Source organism: Streptopelia decaocto, assembly GCF_964273445.1.
Source record: "Streptopelia decaocto genome assembly, chromosome: 26".
Taxonomy (NCBI): Eukaryota; Metazoa; Chordata; class Aves; order Columbiformes; family Columbidae; genus Streptopelia; species Streptopelia decaocto.
Genome location: NC_138681.1, coordinates 2604845 through 2631490, shown reverse-complemented (window position 1 = coordinate 2631490; position 26646 = coordinate 2604845). Strand labels below are relative to the sequence as shown.

The following is a 26646-nucleotide window of genomic DNA, read 5'->3' as shown; positions in this document are numbered from 1 at the left end:
TTGATCCCTTTGGCTGGGGACACCGGAGCATCGATCCCTGGGTTGGGGACACCGGAGCATCGATCCCTGGGTTGGGGACACCGGAGCATTGATCCCCAGGTTGGGGACACCGGAGCATCGATCCCCAGGTTGGGGACACTGGAGCATCGATCCCCGGGTTGGGGACACCGGAGCATTGATCCCTGGGTTGGGGACACCGGAGCACCCGATCCCCAGGTTGGGTACACCGGAGCATCCGATCCCCAGGTTGGGGACACCGGAGCATCTGATCCCAGGTTGGGGACACCGGAGCATCCGATCCCCAGGTTGGGGACACCGGAGCATCGATCCCTGGGTTGGGGACACCGGAGCATCCGATCCCCGGGTTGGGGACACCAGAGCATCGATCCCCGGGTTGGGGACACCAGAGCATTGATCCCCGGGTTGGGGACACCGGAGCATCCGATCCCCAGGTTGGGGACACTAGAGCATCCGATCCCCAGTTTGGGGACACCGGAGCATCCGATCCCCAGGTTGGGGACACCAGAGCATCGATCCCCGGGTTGGGGACACCGGAGCATCCGATCCCCAGGTTGGGGACACTAGAGCATCCGATCCCCGGGTTGGGGACACCGGAGCATCCGATCCCTGAGTTGGGGACACCAGAGCATCCGATCCCCAGGTTGGGGACACCGGAGCATCCGATCCCTGGGCTGGGGACACCAGAGCATTGATCCCCGGGTTGGGGACACCAGAGCATTGATCCCCAGGTTGGGGACACCGGAGCATCCGATCCCTGGGCTGGGGACACCGGAGCATCCGATCCCCAGGTTGGGGACACTGGAGCATCCGATCCCCAGGTTGGGGACACCAGAGCATCGATCCCTGGGTTGGGGACACTAGAGCATCCGATCCCAGGTTGGGGACACCAGAGCATCGATCCCCGGGTTGGGGACACCGGAGCATCTGGTCCCCCAGGTTGGGGACACCGGAGCATCCGATCCCCGGGTTGGGGACACCCGAGCATCCGATCCCTGGGTTGGGGACACTGGAGCATTGATCCCCAGGTTGGGGACACCGGAGCATCCGATCCCCGGGTTGGGGACACCCGAGCATCCGATCCCCGGGTTGGGGACACCGGAGCATTGATCCCCAGGTTGGGGACACCGGAGCATCCGATCCCCAGGTTGGGGACACCAGAGCATTGATCCCCAGGGTTGGGGACACCAGAGCATCCGATCCCTGGTTGGGGACACCAGAGCATCTGGTCCCCCAGGTTGGGGACACCGGAGCATCCGATCCCCGGGTTGGGGACACCCGAGCATCCGATCCCTGGGTTGGGGACACTGGAGCATTGATCCCCAGGTTGGGGACACCAGAGCATCGATCCCTGGGTTGGGGACACCAGAGCATTGATCCCTTTGGCTGGGGACACCGGAGCATCGATCCCCGGGTTGGGGACACCAGAGCATCCCATCCCTGGTTGGGGACACCGGAGCATCCGATCCCCGGGTTGGGGACACCAGAGCATCGATCCCTGGGTTGGGGACACCGGAGCATTGATCCCTTTGGCTGGGGACACCGGAGCATCGATCCCTGGGTTGGGGACACCGGAGCATCGATCCCTGGGTTGGGGACACCAGAGCATTGATCCCCGGGTTGGGGACACCGGAGCATCGATCCCCAGGTTGGGGACACCGGAGCATTGATCCCCAGGTTGGGGACACCAGAGCATCGATCCCCAGGTTGGGGACACTGGAGCATCGATCCCCGGGTTGGGGACACCGGAGCATTGATCCCCAGGTTGGGGACACCGGAGCATCTGATCCCAGGTTGGGGACACCGGAGCATTGATCCCCAGGTTGGGGACACCGGAGCATCAGATCCCCAGGTTGGGGACACCGGAGCATTGATCCCCAGGTTGGGGACACCGGAGCATCCGATCCCCAGGTTGGGGACACCGGAGCATTGATCCCTTTGGCTGGGGACATCGGAGCATCGGTCCCCGGGTTGGGGACACCAGAGCATCGATCCCCGGGTTGGGGACACCAGAGCATTGATCCCCGGGTTGGGGACACCGGAGCATCCGATCCCCAGGTTGGGGACACCGGAGCATCCGATCCCCAGTTTGGGGACACCAGAGCATCGATCCCTGGGTTGGGGACACCGGAGCATTGATCCCTTTGGCTGGGGACACCGGAGCATCGATCCCTGGGTTGGGGACACCAGAGCATTGATCCCCGGGTTGGGGACACCGGAGCATCGATCCCCAGGTTGGGGACACCGGAGCATTGATCCCCAGGTTGGGGACACCAGAGCATCCGATCCCCGGGTTGGGGACACCAGAGCATTGATCCCCAGGTTGGGGACACCAGAGCATCCGATCCCCGGGTTGGGGACACCAGAGCATCGATCCCCAGGTTGGGGACACTGGAGCATCGATCCCCGGGTTGGGGACACCGGAGCACCCGATCCCCAGGTTGGGGACACCGGAGCATCGATCCCCGGGTTGGGGACACCGGAGCATCCGATCCCTCGGTTGGGGACACCGGAGCATTGATCCCCAGGTTGGGGACACCGGAGCATCTGATCCCAGGTTGGGGACACCGGAGCATCCGATCCCAGGTTGGGGACACCGGAGCATCCGATCCCCAGGTTGGGGACACCGGAGCATCGATCCCTGGGTTGGGGACACCAGAGCATTGATCCCCGGGTTGGGGACACCGGAGCATCGATCCCCACCTTGGGGACACCGGAGCATTGATCCCCAGGTTGGGGACACCAGAGCATCGATCCCCAGGTTGGGGACACTGGAGCATCGATCCCCGGGTTGGGGACACCGGAGCATTGATCCCCAGGTTGGGGACACCGGAGCATCTGATCCCAGGTTGGGGACACCGGAGCATTGATCCCCAGGTTGGGGACACCGGAGCATCCGATCCCAGGTTGGGGACACCAGAGCATTGATCCCTTTGGCTGGGGACATCGGAGCATCGATCCCCGGGTTGGGGACACCAGAGCATCGATCCCCGGGTTGGGGACACCAGAGCATTGATCCCCGGGTTGGGGACACCGGAGCATCCGATCCCCAGGTTGGGGACACCGGAGCATCCGATCCCCGGGTTGGGGACACCGGAGCATCCGATCCCCGGGTTGGGGACACCAGAGCATCGATCCCCGGGTTGGGGACACCAGAGCATCCGATACCCGGGTTGGGGACACCAGAGCATTGATCCCCGGGTTGGGGACACCGGAGCATCCAATCCCCAGGTTGGGGACACCGGAGCATCGATCCCCGGGTTGGGGACACCGGAGCACCCGATCCCCAGGTTGGGGACACCGGAGCATCGATCCCCGGGTTGGGGACACCGGAGCATCCGATCCCTCGGTTGGGGACACCGGAGCATTGATCCCCAGGTTGGGGACACCGGAGCATCTGATCCCAGGTTGGGGACACCGGAGCATCCGATCCCAGGTTGGGGACACCGGAGCATCCGATCCCCAGGTTGGGGACACCGGAGCATCAATCCCTGGGTTGGGGACACCAGAGCATCGATCCCTTTGGCTGGGGACACCGGAGCATCGATCCCCAGTTTGGGGACACCAGAGCATCGATCCCCGGGTTGGGGACACCAGAGCATTGATCCCCGGGTTGGGGACACCGGAGCATCCGATCCCCAGGTTGGGGACACCGGAGCATCAATCCCTGGGTTGGGGACACCGGAGCATTGATCCCTTTGGCTGGGGACACCGGAGCATCGATCCCCAGTTTGGGGACACCAGAGCATCGATCCCCGGGTTGGGGACACCAGAGCATTGATCCCCGGGTTGGGGACACCGGAGCATCCGATCCCCAGTTTGGGGACACCGGAGCATCGATCCCTGGGCTGGGGACACCAGAGCATTGATCCCCGGGTTGGGGACACCAGAGCATTGATCCCCAGGTTGGGGACACCAGAGCATCCGATCCCTGGGCTGGGGACACCGGAGCATCCGATCCCCAGGTTGGGGACACTGGAGCATTGATCCCCAGGTTGGGGACACCGGAACATCCGATCCCCGGGTTGGGGACACCAGAGCATCGATCCCCAGGTTGGGGACACCGGAGCATCGATCCCCAGGTTGGGGACACCAGAGCATCCGATACCTGGGTTGGGGACACCGGAGCATTGATCCCCAGGTTGGGGACACCAGAGCATTGATCCCCAGGTTGGGGACACCGGAGCATCCGATCCCCAGGTTGGGGACACCAGAGCATCCGATCCCCGGGCTGGGGACACCGGAGCATTGATCCCCAGGTTGGGGACACCGGAGCATCCGATCCCCAGGTTGGGGACACCGTAGCATCGATCCCTGGGCCGGGGACACCGGAGCATCCAATCCCCGGGTTGGGGACACCAGAGCATTGATCCCCAGGTTGGGGACACCAGAGCATCCGATCCCAGGTTGGGGACACCGGAGCATCCGATCCCCAGGTTGGGGACACCGGAGCATCGATCCCTGGGTTGGGGACACCAGAGCATCCGATCCCCAGGTTGGGGACACCAGAGCATCGATCCCCGGGTTGGGGACACCAGAGCATCCGATCCCCGGGTTGGGGACACCGGAGCATCGATCCCCAGGTTGGGGACACTAGAGCATCCGATCCCAGGTTGGGGACACCGGAGCATTGATCCCCAGGTTGGGGACACCGGAGCATTCGATCCCAGGTTGGGGACACCGGAGCATCGATCCCCAGGTTGGGGACACCGGAGCATCCGATCCCCGGGTTGGGGACACCAGAGCATTGATCCCCGGGTTGGGGACACCGGAGCATCCGATCCCTGGGTTGGGGACACCGGAGCGTCTGGTCCCCCGGGCTGTGGAGCTGCCACCACCATCTCTCCATGGGGCTGCTCCAAAATACAAAGCAATGGAAGGAAAACGGCCGCGGCCCGTTGGGGAGGGTTGGGGGGGCTGCTCTGCTGGCTCCTATGGGCTGACCCCCCCCTCCCCGTCCCGCCCCCTCTCGCCCCTTCTCCTTCACCCCGTGACCTGGAGCCGCTTGTGAAACTCGAGGGAAGGAGCCAAGGAGCTGAGGGGTCACCGGGGGGGGTGTCCCCAGGGCCCCCACGGCCGCTGGCCAACCAACCGGCGCCGGGGTGATGGGGCTGGGGCCATCGTGCCCCCCCGGGGACATTGTGTCACCCCTATTATCTGCCAGGGTTTTGGGGGGCTGGGGGGGGATGCTGCACCCCCTCGCCCCCCCACAGTGAGCGCAGCCATTTTCTCCCCCATCAGCAAATCCAACCCGCCCCGATGCCGGGGTTGATGGGCTCGATGCCATCGTGCCCCCCCGGGACATTGTGTCACCAAACTGACCCTCCAAGGTTTTGGGGAGCTGGGGGGGCTGTGCTGCTCCCCCTCACCCCCCCCCCCAGCCAATGCAGTTTTCTTCCCCCATCAGCAAATCCAACCCGCCCCGATACCAGGGTTGATGGGCTTGGTGCCATCGTGCCCCCCCCCAGATGTTGTGTCACCCCACTGAACCACCAAGATTTTGGGGAGCTGGGGGGGCTCTGCTGCGCCCCCTCACCCCCCCCGCAGCCAACGCAGCCATTGTCCCCTCCCATCAACCCGCCCGGACACCGGGGTTGATGGGTCTGGTGTTGTTGTGCCCCCCCCGGGGATGTTGTGTCACCCCCCTGATCCCCCAGGGTTTTGGGGAGCTGGGGGGCTGTGCTGCTCCCCTTCGCCCCCCCACAGCCAACACAGTTTTCTCCCCCCATCAGCAAATCCAACCCACCCCGATACCGGGGTTGATGGGCTTGATGCCGTCCTGCCCCCCCCGGGGATGTTGTGTGACCCCCCTGATCTGCCAGGTTTTGGGGAGCTGGGGGGGGATGCTGCTCCCCCTCACCCCCCCACAGCCGACGCAGTTTTCTCCCCCATCAGCAAATCCAACCCGCCCCAATACCAGGGTTGATGGGCCCGATGCTATCGTGCCCCCCCCAGATGTTGTGTCACCCCACAGATCCCCCCAGGTTTTGGGAGCTGGGGGGGCTGTGCTGCTCCCCCTCGCCCCCCCACAGTGAGCGCAGCCGTTTGCTCCCCCATCAGCAAATCCAAGCCGCCCCGACGCTGGGGTTGATGGGCCCGATGCCATCGTGCCCCCCCCAGGACATTGTGTCACCAAACTGACCCTCCAAGGTTTTGGGGAGCTGGGGGGGCTGTGCCGCTCCCCCTCGCCCCCCCACAGCCAACGCAGTTTTCTCCCCCATCAGCAAATCCAACCCGCCCCAACACTGGGGTTGATGGGCCCGATGCCATCGTGCCCCCACCCGGGGACATTGTGTCACCCCTATAATCTGCCAAGGTTTTGGGGAGCTGGGGGGGCTGTGCTGCTCCCCCTCGCCCCCCCACAGCCAACACAGTTTTCTCCCCCATCAGCAAATCCAACCCGCCCCGATGCCGGGGTTGATGGGCCCGATGCCATCGTGCCCCCCTGGTGACATTGTGTCACCCCTATAATCTGCCAAGGTTTTGGGGGGCTGGGGGGGCTGTGCTGCTCCCCCGCCCCCCCCACAGCCAACACAGTTTTCTCCCCCATCAGCAAATCCAACCCGACCCAATACCAGGGTTGATGGGCTCGATGCCATCGTGCCCCCCCCAGATGTTGTGTGACCCCGTTGATCCCCCAAGGTTTTGGGGAGCTGGGGGGGCTGTGCCGCTCCCCCTCGCCCCCCCACAGTGAGCGCAGCCGTTTGCTCCCCCATCAGCAAATCCAACCCGCCCCGATGCCGGGGTTGATGGGCCCGATGCCATCATGCCCCCCCGGGACATTGTGTCACCAAACTGACCCTCCAAGGTTTTGGGGAGCTGGGGGGGCTGTGCTGCTCCCCCTCGCCCCCCCGCAGCCAACACAGTTTTCTCCCCCATCAGCAAATTCAACCCGACCCAATACCAGGGTTGATGGGCCCGATGCCATCGTGCCCCCACCCGGGGACATTGTGTCACCAAACTGACCCTCCAGGGTTTTGGGGAGCTGGGGGGGCTGTGCCGCTCCCCCTCACCCCCCCGCAGCCAACACAGTTTTCTCCCCCATCAGCAGATCCAACCCACCCCGATACCGGGGTTGATGGGCTCGATGCCATCATGCCCCCCCGGGACATTGTGTCACCAAACTGATCCTCCAATATTTTGGGGGGCTGGGGGGGCTGTGCCGCTCCCCCTCGCCCCCCCGCAGCCAACTCAGCAGTTTTCTCCCCCATCAGCAAATTCCCGCGGCTCCTCCCGCCCGCGCTCCCTCCCCCGCCCCCCCCGCCCCCCCCGGCTCCACCCCCCGCGCCCCCAGCTCCACCCCCCCCGCCCCCCCCCGGCTCAGCCGCCTCCGCTCCCGCTCACGTTCCTGCGGGGGCGCGGGGGGGGGGGGGGGGGGGGTTCGGGGTCTGCGCGTGGGCCTGTTGACACGCGTGTGTGTGCGAGGGTTCGCGTGTCGGGGTGTCTGTGGGAACGCGGCAGGGGGGGCGGGTGTGGGAACAGGCGAACGGCGACCGGCTGGGCACACCCACGGGGGACACGAAACACCCACGGGGGACCCAAAACACACACGGGGGACCCGAAACACCCACCGGGGACCCCAAAACACCCACTGGGGACCCCAAAACACCCACCTGGGACCCCACAACACCCACCGGGGACACAAAACAACCACCGAGGACACAAAACACACACCGGGGACATCAAAACACCCACCGAGGACCCCAAAACACTCACCGGGGACCCCGAAACACCCACCGAGGATCCCACAGCACCCACCGGGGACCCCAAACACCCACCAGGGGACACAAAACACCCACCGGGGATCCCACAGCACCCACTGAGGACCCCAAAACACGCACCTGGGACCCCAAAACACCCACCGGGGACCCCAAAACACCCACGGGGGACCCGAAACACCCACCGGGGACCCCAAAACACCCACCGGGGACACAAAACAACCACCGAGGACCCCAAAACACCCACTGGGGACACAAAACACCCACTGGGGACCCCAAAACACCCACCGGGACCCCAAAACTCCCACCTGGGACCCCATGGCACCCACCAGGGACCCCAAAACACCCACGGGGGACCCAAAACACCCACCGGGGACCCAAAACACCCACCAGGGACACAAAACACCCAGCGGGGACCCCAAAACACCCCCCTGGGACCCCAAAACACGCACCGGGGATCCCACAGCACCCACTGAGGACCCCAAAACACGCACCTGGGACCCCAAAACACCCACCGGGGACCCCAAAACAACCACTGGAGACAGCAAAACACCCACCTGGGACCCCATGGCACCCACCGAGGAGCCCAAAACACCCACCTGGGACCCCAAAACACCCACCTGGGACCCCAAAGCACCCACCTGGGACCCCAAAACAACCACCTGGGACCCCAAAACACCCACCTGGGACCCCAAAACAACCACCTGGGACCCCAAAACACCCACCGAGGACCCCAAAACAGCCATAGCTGAAGGAAGAGCCTGAGGAAGAGGAGGGAACCGTGGGGGGGGCGATGCCCCGAACCAAGAGCCACAAGGGACTCTGGGGACACATGGACCCACAGCCACGTCGCCCAGGATGGGCCTTTTGGGGTCCCAGGGGGGTGTTTTGGGGTCCTCAGTGGGTGCTGTGGGGCCCAGGTGGTTGTTTTGTGGTCCCAGGTGGGTGTTTTGGGGTCCCCGGTGGGTGCTGTGGGGTCCTATGTGGGTGCTTTGGGGTCTCTGGTGGGTGTTTTGTGGTCCCTGGTGGGTGTTTTGAGGTCCCCGGTGGGTGTTTTGTGTCCCCGGTGGGTGTTTTGGGGTCCCCGGTGGGTGCTGTGGGGTCCCAGGTGGGTGTTTTGGGGTCCCCAGTGGTCGTTTTGGGGTCCCAGGTGGGTGCTGTGGGGTCCCAGGGGGGTGTTTTAGGGTCCCCGGTGGGTGCTGTGGGGTCCTATGTGGGTGCTGTGGGGTCCCCGGTGGGTGTTTTGGGGTCCCAGGTGGGTGTTTCGGGGTCCCCGGTGGTTGTTTTGGGGTCCCCGGTGGGTGTTTTGGGCTCCTCGGTGGGTGTTTTGGGCTCCTCGGTGGGTGTTTTGTGTCCCCGGTTGTTGTTTTGGGGTCCCCGGTGGGTGTTTTGGGGTCCCCGGTGGGTGTTTTGGGGTCCCCAGTGGTCGTTTTGGGGTCCCAGGTGGGTGCTGTGGGGTCCCAGGGGGGTGTTTTGGGGTCCCCGGTGGGTGCTGTGGGGTCCTATGTGGGTGCTGTGGGGTCCCAGGTGGGTGTTTTGGGGTCCCTGGTGGGTGTTTTGGGGTCCCCAGTGGGTGTTTTGGGGTCCCCAGTGGGTGCTGTGGGGTCCCAGGTGGGTGTTTTGGGCTCCTCGGTGGGTGTTTTGTGTCCCCGGTTGTTGTTTTGGGGTCCCCGGTGGGTGTTTTGGGGTCCCAGGTGGGTGCTGTGGGGTCCCCGGTGGGTGTTTTGGGGTCCCCAGTGGTCGTTTTGGGGTCCCAGGTGGGTGCTGTGGGGTCCCCGGTGGGTGTTTTGGGGTCCCAGTGGGTGTTTTGGGGTCCCAGTGGGTGTGCACATCCAGGCGGGTTCTTGTGTTCCCACACACACACCCCCTGTCGTGTCCATACCGACACCCCAACACGTGAACACACTCACAGACACGCGCGTGTCAACAGGCGCACGCACAGACCCCCGAATAGGTACACACGCACATTCAGACACCCCGACACACGTCCACGCTTGTGCAAACACCCCAGCAAGCGCCTGTGCACCCCAACACGCACACCCCAACACACATGTGCACACCCCAACATACATGTGCACACCCCAACATGCACACACAGGCAAACGCACACCCGGAGATGCGCGTGCACACCCCAACATGCGCTGCACACCCCAAGATGCGTGTAGGTACCCCAGGATGCATGTGCACACCCCGACATGTGTGTGTGCACCCCAAGACGCACATCCACGCAAACACACCCCAACACACATGTGCACACCCCAACACGCATCTGTGCGTCCCAACATACATGTGCACACCCCAACATACATGTGCACACCCCAACATGCGCACACCCCAACATACATGTGCACACAACCCAACATACATGTGCACACACCCCAATATACATGTACACACCCCAACACACATGTGCACACACCCCAATACACATGTACACACATCCCAACATGCACACACCCCAACACACATGTGCACACCCCAACATGGACACACCCCAACACACATGTGCACACACCCCAACATACATGTGCACACCCCAACACACATGTGCACACCCCAACATACACACACCCCAACACACATGTACACACACCCCAACATGCACACACCCCAATACACATGTGCACACACCCCAAAACACATGTGCACACACCCCAACACACATGTGCACACCCCAACATGCACACACCCCAAATATACATGTGCACACAACCCAACACGCGTGTGCACACACCCGAACATGCACACACCCCAACATACATGTGCACACCCCAACACACATGTGCACACCCCAACATGGACACACCCCAACACACATGTACACACACCCCAACACATATGTGCACACACCCCAACACACATGTGCACACCCCAACATGCACACACCCCAACATACATGTGCACACCCCAACACACATGTGCACACCCCAACATGGACACACCCCAACACACATGTACACACACCCCAACACACATGTGCACACACCCCAACACACATGTACACACACCCCAACACACATGTGCACACACCCCAACATGCACACACCCCAACATACATGTGCACACACCCAACACACATGTGCACACACCCCAACATACATGTGCACACACCCCAACACACATGTGCACACACCCAACACACATGTGCACACACCCCAACATACATGTGCACACACCCCAACACACATGTGCACACACCCAACACACATGTGCACACACCCCAACATACATGTGCACACACCCCAACACACATGTGCACACACCCAACACACATGTGCACACACCCAACATACATGTGCACACACCCCAACATACATGTGCACACACCCCAATACACATGTGCACACACCCCAACATGCACACACCCCAACACACATGTGCACACACCCCAACACACGTGTGCACACCCCAACATACATGTGCACACCCCAACACACATGTGCACACCCCAACATACATACACCCCAACACACATGTGCACACCCCAACATACATGTGCACACTCCAATACACATGTGCACACCCCAACATACATACACCCCAACACATATCTGCACACCCCAATATACATGTGCACACCCCAACATGCACACACCCCAACACACATGTACACACACCCCAACACACATGTGCACACACACCAACACAGGTGTGCACACACCCCAACATGCACACACCCCAACATACATGTGCACACCCCAACACACATGTGCACACCCCAACATACATACACCCCAACACATATGTGCACACCCCAACATACATGTGCACACCCCAACATGCACACACCCCAACATACATGCACACACCCCAACATACATGTGCACACCCCAACACACATGTGCACACCCCAACATACATACACCCCAACACATATGTGCACACCCCAATATACATGTGCACACCCCAACATGCACACACCCCAACACACATGTGCACACACCCCAACATACATGCACACACCCCAACATGCACACACCCCAACATGCACACACCCCACATGCCCCCGCCCCCCATTCCCAACCCCACTCGTGACACCCACACGCCAACACTCCCCCGCCGCCCCCCCCGCCGCAGCACTCGCACCCCCCGCCCCGCACACGCAGCACCACCCCCGCCCCCTCCCTCCTCCCCACGGTCCCGAGTGGCCGCCCCCGCCCCGCCCGCCCCCGGCCCCGCCCGCCCCCGGCCCCGCCCCCCGCGCCCCGCCCACCCCCGGCCCCGCCCCCCCGCCCCGCCCCCGCCCCTCCCGCCGCGCACTCGGGGCTGAGCGCGGAGCGGAGCCCACGGAGCGGAGCCAGCGGAGCATCCGCGGCCTCTGGGGCGGCCCGGAGCGCGGCCGGGCCATGCTCTAGCGGGACCGGGACCGGCACCGGGACCGGGACCGAGCGGGGCGGCGGAGCGGGGGAACGGGCACCCCCCGCGGCCCCCGCCCGGAGCGCGGCCGGGACGGGAGCATGCGGATCCTCCTCCTGTGCCTCCTGACTCTCGCCGGTACCCACGGGCAAGGTAGGCGGCGGGACCGGGGACCGGGCGGCGGGACCGGGGACCGGGTAGCGGGTAGCGGGCGGCGGGACCGGCTACCGGGCGGCGGGACCGGGTAGCGGGTACCGGGTATCGGGCGGCGGTACCGGCTACCGGGTGGCCGTACCGGGTATCGGGTATCGGGTGGGGGGACCGGGTACCGGGCGGCGGTACCGGGTACCGGGTATCGGGTAGCGGGTCCCGGGCGGCGGCCCGGAGTGCGCGTCCCAAGCGGGCGGGCAGCGCTCCAGCCCCGCGGCGCTCGGCCAGCGGCTCCGCGCCCGCCCGCCCGCGATACGCGGGTTCGCGCGGGGAACGAGGCCGCTTGGCCCCCCCGGGAGGGTGCGGGGGGGAGCGGGGGGGGGTCCTGGTGGCGTTGGGACCCCCCCCCCCCCACGCGGTGGTTCGGTGATCCGGGCGGGGCTCGGGCCCCGCGACCTCCCGCCCTGCGCTGGAGCCGCGGGCCGGTGCTGCTTGAGCGCGTCTTATGGAGGGTCCTGATGGAGCCGGGGCCGGGGCGCTGCGGGTGCTCCCTGCGGGTCCTGGTGGGTGCGCCCCGGTTTGGGGTCAGGGGCTTGGCCCCCCATCCCCATCCCGCGGGGGTCCCAGGGCCCGGAGCTGGGGGGGCTGGAGGAGTCGGGGTGCGGGGTGAGCTGGGGACCCCAACCCCGCCGTGGGGGCCATAGGGCGCCCCAGCAGCGGGGACACGGCCCCGAGCCCCCCAGCTCCAGGGGGGACCCAGTGGTGAGCGCCGTGGGGTGGCAAACGCGTGGGGGACCCCACGCCGAGTGGGATCCGCCGTCCGTCCGTCCATCTGTGGGGAGCACAGGGCGCATCTCTGGGGTGCAGCCGGGACCCCCGGCCCAGGGAGCCCTTGAGAGAGGGGCTGCGGGGGGCACGGGGCATCTCTTCCCCCCACTTGCTTTCGGGGGGCACCCCGAGCCCCCACCACATCCTGCCCCCCAAAAGGGCTGCGCGGTGCCCTCTCGGGGAAACTGAGGCACGGGAGCCGCTCAGCCAAGGTCACACGGAGCAAGAGGAGCAGAGCAGGGCCCCCCGGGCCCCCCCAAACGTGAACACCGGGGGTCTCGGCCCCTGGGCGGCGCAGGATGGGAGCCGGGCAGCCCCTGCGCGGCCTCCGGCTCCTTCGCCGCTCCACAATCCAATCTAATTTTTAATGAAGGGGGCGGCGTTGCTAAGATGCCAGGAGGAGGGAAACCAAATGGGTCGAGCTGGGGTTTTAAAGGAGCGAGCAAAGCTCCTTAGGGGGCCGGGGGGGGCAGGTCCCAGGCTGCCCCGCGCCGGGCGGGGGAAGCGCCGCGGGGGCTCCGTCGCCCTCCCGGGAACAAAAGCGCCCGCTCTCCCGCTCTCCCGCTCTCCCGCTCCGGTGCCATGTGGATGCGGTCGGTGAGATGGGCCCGGCTCCAGCGTCACCGTTGGGGTGGTTGGGAGAGCCCGGTGGTTGGGCTCCGGCGCCGTGGCGCTGGGGGGGTGAGCGAGACGTGTCCCCCCAATGCGCCGCATCCCGCTGCAAGTTGTGCCGTCACCTCCGAGAGCTCGAAACTGGCGCATCGGGGGTCCCGCCGCTCTAGGGGAGGCGGAATTTGGGGTGCACACGCGTTTCGGGGTGGGGGGGTCGGTGCCGTTCACGCTGCGCACAAAGATGTTGAGTGGGTTCCATCGCTCTTGGTCTCCCGCGCAATAATTCGCCGTATCTTATCGAAACGAAAGCCATTATTCTTCGCCCCGTTTCAATCACTCGCCGCGATTGCGCCTCCAATTGGGATATTTAGTCATTTTCTGGGCGATTCTTCTTCTCTCGGGGAGGTTTGTGGCTTTGGTTTGGTGTCTTTTTGTTTTCAGTTCCACCCCCCCTGCCCTTCCCCCCCCTCAAAAGCGCTGAATTGGAGAAGGGGGGCAGAGGGGCTGCTGGAGCGGGGCCAATAGGGGCTCGTGGAGCCCCCGCGTGTGGCTCCGGGACCCGCCGGCTCCTGCGCAGCCCCTGGGAGGCGGCACCTCGGGGGGAGCGGGGCCGGCACCCGCTGCTTGGAGAGCAGGGCCTGCCCTTCGCTGGTGGCTTCTGCAGGGCCCTGGGATGGGGCTGGATGGTGGGATGGAGCTGGGATGGAGCTGGGATGGAGCTGGGATGGAGCTGGGATGGAGCTGGGATGGAGCTGGATGGTGGGATGGAGCTGGGATGGAGCTGGGATGGAGCTGGATGGTGGGATGGAGCTGGGATGGAGCTGAGATGGTGGGATGGAGCTGGGATGGAGCTGGGATGGAGCTGGGATGGGGATGGAATGGAGGTGGGATGGAGGTGGGATGGAGCTGGGATGGTGGGATGGAGCTGGGATGGTGGGATGGAGCTGGGATGGGGCTGGGATGGAGCTGAGATGCTGGGATGGAGCTGGGATGGTAGGATGGAGCTGGGATGGGGCTGGGATGGTGGGATGGGGCTGGGATGGAGCTGGGATGGAGCTGGGATGGAGCTGGGATGGAGCTGGGATGGAGCTGGGATGGTGGAATGGAGCTGAGATGCTGGGATGGTGGGATGGAGCTGGGATGGAGCTGGGTTGGTGGGATGGAGCTGGGTTGGTGGGATGGTGGGATGGAGCTGGGATGGAGCTGAGATGGTGGAACGCGTCTCCGTCATCCCCGCCGCCAGCCCCGGATTCCCGGGGCAGGAGGGACAGTGCCAGGGCGCCGTCTGGCCCAGATCTGGGTTTGCCGAAGGGCGATGGGGGCAAAGGGAGGTCCCAGCGGTCCCGGCGCTGCCAGGCCGGTGCTGGGGATGGTGCTGAGCAGCCGCCCGTCCCCGCTCCGGCAGAGCCGCAGCGCTCGGCTCCGTGTGCCGCCGGCACCGCGACACGGTTTGTAAGATGCCAGGTGTCCGCTACCGGAGAGTAAAACCCCCCGGGAGACCCTCCGGGTGCAACGTGGTGTGGGCGGGACGGCGCCATCGCCGGGGGCATTTGGGGCCGGTGGCGGAGCCGGTGACCCGGTGCTGTGCCCGGTGCCCCACGGGGTCCCTGCGCTCCCTTGGTGCTCACGGGGGGTGACCCCGCTGTCCCCTGAGCTGCTCTCCGGGGGAGCAGATCCGGCTCCGGCTCGGCCGCCCGGCGCCCAGCAGCGGGGTGGCCTCTGTCCCCTCGCCCCCCGTCCCAGGTGTCCCCATGTCCCCTCCATGCAGGTCCCAATTGTCCCCCCGTCCCCAAAGCCCACGCTGGGTGGGACGGAGCCGCAGGGGTCACCGGTGCTGGGGGATGATGGAGCCAGGTCCGAGTCCCCCTCCACAACACCTTTGGCAACCGGGACCGGAGCTCGTGGGCACTGGTGGGGTTCGCCGGCGCTTCCGGCGCGCGAAGGGACCGAAGTCCCCGTGTCCCCATGGGGACGGCTCCTCCATGTTTCCCCGCAGGGAGGGGGCGCGGATCCGGCCCCGCTGCGGCGCCTCGGCAGCCCCGGGGCCGGCGGGACGGGCTGCGCCGCAGCCACCGCGCCGTGCCGGGACCTGCCCGGGCGGCCGGTGCCAGCGCTGAATCACCCGCTGCCGCGCCGGAGCCCGCGGGGTCCCCGCAGCACCCCCGGCGCCGCCTGCGCCGGCACCGTCCGACCTGCCGTCTGACCGGCCCAAAGTGGGGGATGCTCGGTGAGGAGCCTCTGGGTACCATCCCAAATTGGGGGATGCTCGGTGAGGAGCCCCAGGGTACCATCGCAAATTGGGGGATGCTCGGTGAGGAGCCTCTGGGTACCATCCCAAATTGGGGGATGCTCGGTGAGGAGCCCCAGGGTACCATCGCAAATTGGGGGATGCTCGGTGAGGACCCCCCATTATCATCCCAAATTGGGGGATGCTCAGTCAGGACCCCCCGTTATCATCCCAAATTGGGGGATGCTCGGTCAGGACCCCCCGTTATCACCCCAGAAGGGGGATGCTCGATCAGGACCCCCCATTACCATCCCAAAGTGGGGGATGCTCAGTCAGGACCCCCCGTTATCATCCCAAAGTGGGGGATGCTCAGTCAGTACCCCCCATTATCATCCCAGAAGGGGGATGCTCAGTTAGCACCCCCCGTTATCATCCCAGAGGGGATGCTCGGTCAGGACCCCCCATTCTCATCCCAAATTGGGGGATGCTTGGTCAGTACCCCCCATTATCATCCCAAATTGGGGGATGCTCGGTCAGGACCCCCCGTTATCATTCCAGAAGGGGGATGCTCTGTCAGGACCCCCCCATTATCATCCCAAATTGGGGGATGCTCAGTCAGGACCCCCCGTTATCATCCCAGAAGGGGGATGCTCGGTCAGGACCCCCCATTATCATCCCAGAAGGGGGATGCTCGGTCAGGACCCCCATTATCATCCCAAATTGGGGGATGCTCTGTCAGTACCCCCCATTATCACCCCAGAAGGGGGATGCTCACAGTGACCCAACAACACAACAGGCGGCGTTGGAACCAGGGGCGCTGGGCCCCCTCTCCCGCCGGGCAGAGCGAGCGGCATTAATTCCATTCCCGCCTGTTAATTCAGGGTTGGGTTAATCCCAGCCCAGCTCTTCTCCTGGCCCAGATCCCACCTGGGGTGCCGGTGCCGGGTTCACCGGGATGCTTGAGCCCGTCCCCAGGGTGCCGGGGACTCCGGCCTCACCGCTCCGGTGCCACCGTCTGTGGGTCCGGCTGACGCGCAGCAGCGCAGGGATTATAGAGAACTCTCCATAAAGCTTCCCCTAATTGCTCGCCTTACCTCCGGTTTGATCATCAAAGCAGCCGTTATTCCCTCTCTAGCCTCCTTTTCTTTTTATTATCTCTTAATTAATCACTCCAGCTTTCGCACTTAGCGGATAATTACAGTCTCGCGGGCGCACGGCTCGTTTTCATAACCTGCTGCTCCCAGCCCGGAGCGGGGAGGAGGCGCAGGGACCAGGGAGCGTCCGGCGCCGGCTGCGGGACCCACGGCACTCGTGGCGGTGGAGCCCCTGGGTACCATCCCAAACTGGGGGATGCTTGATGAGAAGCCCCTGGGTACCATCGCAAATTGGGGGATGCTCGGTGAGGAGCCCCCAGCTACCAGCCCAAAGTGGGGGATGCTCGGTGAGGGGCCCCCGGGTACCATCGCAAATTGGGGGATGCTCGGTGAGGAGCCCCAGGTACCAGCCCAAAGTGGGGGATGCTCAGCAAGGAGCCCCTGGGTACCAGCCCAAATTGGGGGATGCTCGGTGAGGAGCCCCCGGGTACCACCCGAAAGTGGGGGATGCTCAGTGAGGAGCCCCCGGTACCATTGCAAATTGGGGGATGCTCGGTGAGGAGCCCCCGGGTACCACCCGAAAGTGGGGGATGCTCAGTGAGGAGCCCCCGGGTACCATTGCAAATTGGGGGATGCTCGGTGAGGAGCCCCCAGGTACCACCCGAAAGTGGGGGATGCTCAGCAAGGAGCCCCTGGGTACCATCGCAAATTGGGGGATGCTCAGTGAGGAGCCCCTGGGTACCAGCCCAAATTGGGGGATGCTCGGTGAGGAGCCCCCAGGTACCAGCCCAAATTGGGGGATGCTCGGCAAGGAGCCCCTGGGTACCACCGCAAATTGGGGGATGCTCAGCGAGGAGCCCCAGGTACCAGCCCAAATTGGGGGATGCTCAGTGAGGGGCCCCCGGGTACCATCGCAAATTGGTGGATGCTTGATGAGAAGCCCCTGGGTACCATTGCAAATTGGGGGATGCTCAGCAAGGAGCCCCAGGTACCAGCCCAAATTGGGGGATACTCAGCAAGGAGCCCCTGGGTACCAGCCCAAATTGGGGGATGCTCGGTGAGGAGCCCCCGGGTACCACCCGAAAGTGGGGGATGCTCAGTGAGGAGCCCCCGGGTACCATCGCAAATTGGGGGATGCTCGGTGAGGAGCCCCCGGGTACCACCCGAAAGTGGGGGATGCTCAGCAAGGAGCCCCTGGGTACCATCGCAAATTGGGGGATGCTCAGTGAGGAGACCCAGGGTACCAGCCCAAATTGGGGGATGCTCAGTGAGGAGCCCCTGGGTACCAGCCCAAATTGGGGGATGCTCGTCCAGGACCCCCCGTTATCATCCCAGAGGGGGATGCTCAGGACCCCCCATTATCATCCCAGAAGGGGATGCTCGTCCAGGACCCCCCATTATCATCCCAGAGGGGGGATGCTCGTCCAGGAGCCCCTGTTATCATCCCAGAAGGGGGGTGCTCCGTCAGGACCCCCCGTTATCATCCCAGAAGGGGGATGCTCAGGACCCCCCGTTATCATCCCAGAAGGGGGATGCTCAGGACCCCCCGTTATCATCCCAGAAGGGGGATGCTCAGGACCCCCTGTTATCATCCCAGAAGGGGGATGCTCAGGACCCCCCATTATCATCCCAGAAGGGGGATGCTCATCCAGGAGCGGGGTCCAGGACATTGGAAAGGGTCAGGGCTCTTGTCCCACCCTCCCGCCGTTGATGTCCCGTCCGCGTGGCGTCCGTGGGCCGTGGCGCCGCTGCCGGCTCCGGCACCGCCGGGGCCATCGCTGCGAGGGGATGGCGGGAAGGGGCGATTTAAAGAGCATTTGGGGAAGGGAAAAGGGGGAGAGAGGCCTTTTCTGCACGGGCTGGGCCAGCGAGGGCTGCGGCGCTGCCATGGCAACGGGTGGATTATGAGCCAAATGGAAATGGAAATGGGGGGGGGGGTGATGGAGCAGGAGAGGGGAGGGAAGGAGCAGGGAAGGGAAAACAACTTTTCGTTCCAATCGGAGAGCGGTTGTGCGCCCGGGAGGGGTTGCCATGGGAACGGCCGGGAGCGGAGCGGGAAAGCGTGCGGGTGTGCGAGGGTGTGGGTGTGCGAGGGTGCGGGTGTGCGAGGGTGCGGGTGTGCGAGGGTGCGGGTGTGCGAGGGAGCGTGTGGGTGTGCGAGGGAGCGTGGGGTGTGCGAGGGTGCGGGTGTGCGAGGGAGCGGGGGGTGTGCGAGGGTGCGGGTGTGCGAGGGAGCATGTGGGTGTGCGAGGGAGCGTGGGGTGTGCGAGGGTGCGGGTGTGTGAGGGAGCGGGGGGTGTGCGAGGGAGCGGGTGTGTGAGGGAGCGGGGGGTGTGCGAGGGAGCGTGTGGGTGTGCGAGGGAGTGTGGGGTGTGCGAGGGAGCGTGGGGTGTGCAAGGGTGCGGGTGTGCGAGTGTGCGGGTGTGCGAGGGAGCGGGGGGTGTGCAAGGGAGCAGGGGGTGTGCGAGGGAGCGTGCGGGTGCACGAGGGAGCGGGCGGGTGTGCGAGGGAGCGTGTGGGTGTGCGAGGGAGCGGGGGGTGTGCGAGGGAGCATGGGGTGTGCGAGGGAGCGGGTGGGTGTGCGAGGGAGCGGGGGGTGTGCGAGGGAGCGTGTGGGTGTGCGAGGGAGCGGGTGGGTGTGCGAGGGAGCGGGGGGTGTGCGAGGGAGCGTGGGGTGTGCGAGGGAGCGGGGGGTGTGCAAGGGAGCGGGCGGGTGTGCGAGGGAGCGTGCGGGTGCGCGAGGGAGCGTGCGGGTGTGCGAGGGAGCGTGGGGTGTGCAAGAGAGCGGGGGGTGTGCGAGGGAGCGGTGCAGGCGTGCAAGAGGGCGTGCGGGCATGCGAGGGAGCGGGGGGCATGCAAGGCCGTGCGAGGAAGCATGGGGGTGTGCAAGGGAGTGTGCAGGGCCATGCAAGGGAGCATGTGGGCGTGCAAGGGAGCATGCGGGCATGCAAGGGAGCATGTGGGCGTGCAAGGCCGTGCAAGGGAGCGTGCGGGCGTGCAAGGGAGCATGCGAGTGTGCAAGGGAGCATGCGGGCGTGCAAGGTAGCGTGCGAGTGTGCAAGGGAGCATGTGGGCGTGCCAGGGAGCGTGCGGGCGTGCAAGGCCATGCAAGGCAGCATGGGGGTGTGCAAGGGAGCGTGTGGGTGTGCAAGGGAGCGTGTGGGTGTGCAAGGCTGTGCGAGGGAGCGCACAGGCGTGCAAGGGAGTGTGCAGGTGTGCAAGGCCATGCAAGGCAGCCTGCGCGTGTGCAAGGGAGTGTGTGGGCGTGCAAGGCTGTGAGAGAGCGGGGGGGTGTGCAAGGGAGCGTGTGGGTGTGCAAGGCTGGGAGAGGGAGCATGGGGGCGCCTGGAGGCCTGCGGGCGTGTGAGGGCGCACGCGTGCATGTGGGTGTGCGAAGGAGCGTGCCGGGGAGCACATGGGTGTGCAAGGGGGGAGTGTAGCTGTGGTGGGGGGTGAAGGTTGCAGCACGGGGGGGTGCGGGATGGGGGGTGCGGGATGGGGGGGTGCGGGATGGGGGGTGCGGGATGGGGGGTGCAGGATTGGGGGGTGCGGGATGGGGGGTGCGGGATGGGGGGGTGCGGGATGGGGTGTGTGGGATTGGGGGATGCGGGATGGGGGTTGCAGGATGGGGGGTGCGGGATTGGGGGTGCGGGATGGGGGTGCGGGATTGGGGGTGTGCGGGATAGGGGGTGCAGCATTGGGGGGTGCGGGATGGGGTGTGTGGGATTGGGGGATGCAGGATGGGGGGTGCGGGATAGGGGTGCGGGATGGGGGGGTGCAGGATGGGGGGGTGCGGGATTGGGGGGTGCGGGATGGGGGGTGCGGGATGGGGGGTGCGGGATGGGGGTGCGGGATGGGGGGTGCGGGATGGGGTGTGCGGGATGGGGGGTGCGGGATGGGGGGTGCGGGATGGGGGGTGTGGGATTGGGGGGTGCGGGATGGGGGGTGCGGGATGGGGGGTGCAGGATTGGGGGGTGCGGGATGGGGGGTGCGGGATGGGGGGTGCGGGATTGGGGGATGCGGGATGGGGGGGGGCGGGATTGGGGAGTGCGGGATGGGGGATGCGGGATTGGGGAGTGCGGGATGGGGGGTGCGGGATGGGGTGTGTGGGATTGGGGGGTGCGGGATGGGGGGGGTGTGGGATGGGGGGTGCGGGATGGGGGGTGCGGGATGGGGGGTGCGGGATGGGGGGTGCGGGATGGGGGGCCCCATCGCTCCGGGCAGGGCAGGAGCCGTAACCCCCGGGGGCTCTGCCGCCTCCTCTCTCCTTTCCCCCTTTTTGGTCTTTACTGTAACAAACACCCGACCCTTCCAGTGGGTTTGGTTGAACATAAAGAGCTTTAAACGTTCAGGAGGGGATTTCCCAGCCCGTGCTGCTGGTGCAGGGCGTGCAGGGCTCCATCCTGCGGCCCGGGGAGCGCCGGGGGTGCTGAGCACCCATTGCTGGGGATGGGGGCATCAGGGAGGCTGGGGGTGGGGGGTAGTGGGGTGCTGTGTACTGGGGTTGGGGTGCTGTGTACTGGGGGTGCTGTGTGCTGGGGGTGCTGTGTACTGGGGGTGCTGTGTACTGGGTTTGGGGTGCTGTGTGCTGGGATGGGGTCCTGTGTACTGGGATGGGGTGCTGTGTACTTGGGGTGCTGTGTACTGGGATGGGGTGCTGTGTACTTGGGGTGCTGTGTGCTGGGATGGGGTGCTGTGTACTGGGGGTGCTGTGCACTGGGATGGGGTCCTGTGTACTGGGATGGGGTGCTGTGTGCTGGGATGGGTGCTGTGTGCTGGGATGGGGTGCTGTGTACTGGGATGGGGTGCTGTGTACTGGGATGGGTGCTGTGTACTGGGATGGGGTGCTGTGTACTGGGAATGGGGTGCTGTGTACTGGGTTTGGGGTGCTGTGTGCTGGGATGGGGTGCTGTGTGCTGGGATGGGGTGCTGTGTACTGGGGGTGCTGTGCACTGGGATGGGGTGCTGTGTACTGGGATGGGGTGCTGTGTACTGGGAATGGGGTGCTGTGTACTGGGTTTGGGGTGCTGTGTGCTGGGATGGGGTGCTGTGTACTGGGGGTGCTGTGTACTGGGATGGGGTGCTGTGTACTGGGATGGGGTGCTGTGTGCTGGGATGGGTGCTGTGTACTGGGATGGGTGCTGTGTACTGGGATGGGGTGCTGTGTGCTGGGGGTGCTGTGTACTGGGATGGGGTGCTGTGTACTGGGATGGGGTGCTGTGTGCTGGGGGTGCTGTGTACTGGGATGGGGTGCTGTGTACTGGGATGGGGTGCTGTGTGCTGGGGGTGCTGTGTACTGGGATGGGGTGCTGTGTGCTGGGTTTGGGGTGCTGTGTACTGGGATGGGGTGCTGTGTGCTGGGATGGGGTGCTGTGTACTGGGTTTGGGGTGCTGTGTGCTGGGATGGGGTGCTGTGTACTGGGGGTGCTGTGTACTGGGATGGGGTGCTGTGTACTGGGATGGGGTGCTGTGTGCTGGGATGGGTGCTGTGTGCTGGGATGGGGTGCTGTGTACTGGGGGTGCTGTGCACTGGGATGGGGTGCTGTGTGCTGGGATGGGGTGCTGTGTACTGGGATGGGGTGCTGTGTACTGGGTTTGGGGTGCTGTGTGCTGGGATGGGGTGCTGTGTACTGGGGGTGCTGTGCACTGGGATGGGGTGCTGTGTACTGGGATGGGGTGCTGTGTACTGGGATGGGGTGCTGTGTACTGGAGTTGGGGTGCTCTGTACTGGGATGGGGTGCTGTGTACTGGGTTTGGGGTGCTGTGTGCTGGGATGGGGTGCTGTGTACTGGGATGGGGTGCTGTGTACTGGGTTTGGGGTGCTGTGTGCTGGGATGGGTGCTGTGTACTGGGATGGGTGCTGTGTACTGGGATGGGGTGCTGTGTGCTGGGGGTGCTGTGTACTGGGATGGGGTGCTGTGTACTGGGATGGGGTGCTGTGTGCTGGGGGTGCTGTGTACTGGGATGGGGTGCTGTGTACTGGGATGGGGTGCTGTGTGCTGGGGGTGCTGTGTACTGGGATGGGGTGCTGTGTACTGGGATGGGGTGCTGTGTGCTGGGTTTGGGGTGCTGTGTGCTGGGATGGGGTGCTGTGTACTGGGATGGGGTGCTGTGTACTGGGTTTGGGGTGCTGTGTGCTGGGATGGGGTGCTGTGTGCTGGGATGGGTGCTGTGTACTGGGATGGGGTGCTGTGTGCTGGGGGTGCTGTGTACTGGGATGGGGTGCTGTGTACTGGGATGGGGTGCTGTGTGCTGGGGGTGCTGTGTACTGGGATGGGGTGCTGTGTGCTGGGTTTGGGGTGCTGTGTGCTGGGATGGGGTGCTGTGTACTGGGATGGGGTGCTGTGTACTGGGATGGGGTGCTGTGTGCTGGGGGTGCTGTGTACTGGGATGGGGTGCTGTGTGCTGGGTTTGGGGTGCTGTGTACTGGGTTTGGGGTGCTGTGTGCTGGGATGGGGTGCTGTGTACTGGGGGTGCTGTGTTCAGCCGGATGGGGTTCCCTAACATGAGCCAGTGGGGAAACCGAGGCACGAAGCGCTTTGCTCTCCCCACGGCCGCAGTTGGGCCGGGAAGCCGGGGAGCAGCAGGAATCGCCCCCCAAAGCACCCCCCAAAGCGCCCCCAGCCCGTCCCGGGGCGGCCGAGCGGGGAGCGGAGGGTTAAGCTCTGGTTAAGCTCTGGCTTTGCTTTCTCTCCCTCGTCTTCCAGAGCCTTGGCAGGAAATTCCTCAGATTCCAGGCTGGTGGGATCATCGCTGGGCTGCGACCGCAGGCGCGGGAGCCAGCGCTGCTCCCTCCAGCTCCGGCTCCGGCTCCCCCGCTGCAGCCTCACGGAGCCGCAGGGGCAGGGGGAGCCGTGCACCCCCCTGTTTTTCTCAGGGTGCTGTGGCTGTGGATCTGGACGGTCTCCCATCCAAGTACTGACCGGGCCCGACCCTGCTTAGCTTCCCAGATCAGACCAGATGGGGCGTTCTCAGGGTGCTCCGGCTGCAGGGTCACCCCACTGGGGTGCAACAGGTCCCCCCTAAAGCCTGACACATGATGCTTGTAACCCCCTAAGCCATAGGGACCGCAGCGCCCAGTTTGGGGTGACCCAGCCGGTGTAGGGGCTCCCGCGCACAAACTTCCACGGGCCCCCCCCAAGATGTCCCGGGTGGGTGAGGTGAGCCCCCAAATCCTATGGGGAAGCGGGGCTGGTTTGGGGCGCGATGTGGCAGCGGAAGGGGGAGATGTGGGGGGCCCCAGGGTCCCCCGTGGGGTGGGCGGCGCTCGGGGGGCTCCCAACATGAGGGGTCCCCCCCAAACCCACGGCGGCTGTGCCGGGCGGTGGCTCCGGTGCGGGCACGAGCGGGAGGAGGGAGCTGGAGTTGCTGCCCATATTGTCCTGTCGGGAGCGGAGGGGGAGGGGAGCGCCGGGGGGGTGGGGGCCCAGCCGTGGGGGGCACCGACCCGCACCCCATCCCCAGCAATGTCTGATCTCCCTTTCAAGCCCGTTTCCCTCTGGATTTGGCTTTTCTTAAACTCCGTTTCCTGGGGATGGCAACGAGCCGGCACCAGCTCCCTCGGAGACGCCGAATCCACCCTCATCCCGGCACCAGCTTTACCATCCAGGGCTCGAGCTGCCCACGGGGAAACTGAGGCACAGCGCCCACGCGGTCCCTGTCCCCAGCGAGGCCGGGGCTCATCGGAACGGGGCCCAGGTTCCTGTAGGGGAAAGGGAGCTGGGGGTCCTGGGGACAGCAGGGGGACCATGAGCCAGCACTGGGCCCTTGTGGCCAGGAAGCCAATGGGACCTGGGGGGGGTTAGAAGGGGGTGGTCAGTAGGTCAGAGAGGTTCTCCTGCCCCTCTGCTCTGCCCTTGAATAAAGGGTTTAGTTCAGATACTATAAGGATGCACTTGAGAAACATATATTTTATATATATGTGTATATATATATGTATATATGCAGCCATAGCACCCTGAGAACGCCCCATCTCGTCTGATCTGGGAAGCTAAGCAGGGTCGGGCCCGGTCAGTACTTGGATGGGAGACCGTCCAGATCCACAGCCAGAGCACCCTGAGAACACCTGATCTGGGAAGCTAAGCAGGGTCGGGCCTGGTCAGTGCTTGGATGGGAGACCAGCTGGGGCCAGAGAGGTTCTCCTGCCCCTCTGCTCTGCCCTGGGGAGACCACACCTGGAATCTTGTGTCCAGCTGTGGCCCCTCAGTTCCAATGTGACTCTGGGGCCACTGACTCATCCCATCCCATCCCATCCCATCCCATCCCATCCCATCCCATCCCATCCCATCCCATCCCATCCCATCCCACACGTTGGGCCGCGGGGCCTGATCGGAGCCTCGCACTCGCAGCTGCTCGTCCCGACTCAATGCGGATGATAATCCCGTTACGAAGAGATGTCTCATTAAGACATCTGTAACGAGCGCGTTCCCCAGCAGCTCGGTGGGAGGACGCCAGCGCCGTTTCAATACTCCTTCCCCCCCCTTTCATTAATGATTAGCGATTTTTCCTTTCTTTTTCCCCTCCCCCGCCCCTGCGCGCACACACAAACAAAAGTCTTAATTAGACATTGTCCCTACCAGGGATATTACACCAATTAATTAAACTCGAGCCAATAAACAGCGCTGCTCCATAATTCTCCCAGCCCCAGAAATGAAGAGGAAATCATAAGGGGGGAAGCTCCGCCAGCTCCTTCTGTGGGGTGGGGGGGGTGCCCGGACGCCTGGGTCCCCCCTGGCTCACCCTGTGGGGTGTCCTTGGGGTGGGTGCAGGGAGGGGTGGGCTGACCCTGAGGAATGGGGGGGGGCAACATCTGGAGCGTCCCGCACATCTGCAGCCCAGCTGTGGTTTGGCAGGGGCGCAAAGGGCAGCGCCGGAGCCGGGGGGGGGCGGGGAGGGGGGGGGGGGTTGGGGCACGAAGGCGGCTCCGGCGCCGCTCGACCCCGGGACCCCCCGCGCCGGGAGAACGAGGGAGCGTGTTTGGGGTGCACATGCGTGTGCACACAGTGTGGTATATGGTGGTGAGGCTGGCGTGCAAATGCGTGTGCTCGCAGGGAGGCGCAGGGCTGGTGTGCAACAATACACGCGCGCCTGTGCAAGCGTGCGGCTGGTGTGCAAACGCACCCTGACACGCGCCCGTGCGAGCGCATGGCTGGTGTGCAAAACCAGGCACACGCCTGTGTGAGCACATGGCTGGTGTGCAAAACCATGTACACACCTGTGCAAGCACATGGCTGGTGTGCAAAACCATGTACACGCCCGTGCAAGCACATGGCTGGTGTGCAAAACCATGTACACGCCTGTGCAAGCACATGGCTGGTGTGCAAAACCAGGCACACGCCTGTGCAAGCACATGGCTGGTGTGCAAAACCAGGCACACGCCTGTGCGAGCACATGGCTGGTGTGCAAAAACCCACGTGCGCCTGTGCAAGCACATGGCTGGTGTGCAAAACCATGTACACGCCTGTGCAAGCGTGCGGCTGGTGTGCAAATGCACCCTGACACACTCCTGTGTGAGCACATGGCTGGTGTGCAAAACCAGGCACACGCCTGTGCGAGCACATGGCTGGTGTGCAAAGTCATGTACATGCCTGTGCAAGCACATGGCTGGTGTGCAAAACCATGTACACGCCTGTGCAAGCACATG

At 64.8% G+C, this 26646-nt stretch overlaps 1 protein-coding gene across 2 annotated transcripts in view; it reads left to right on the top strand.

Annotated features, from left to right (window-relative positions):
* The first annotated feature begins 12010 nt into the window (after positions 1–12010).
* Positions 12011–26646, top strand: part of KIRREL1 (kirre like nephrin family adhesion molecule 1) — a 45064-nt gene continuing 30428 nt past the window's right edge. For both annotated transcript variants that reach the window (XM_082072932.1, XM_082072931.1), the window contains exon 1: positions 12011–12245. In XM_082072932.1, coding sequence (XP_081929058.1) covers positions 12194–12245 — 52 coding nt within the window. In that variant the 5' untranslated portion in view covers positions 12011–12193. The remainder of the gene's footprint in view (positions 12246–26646) is intronic.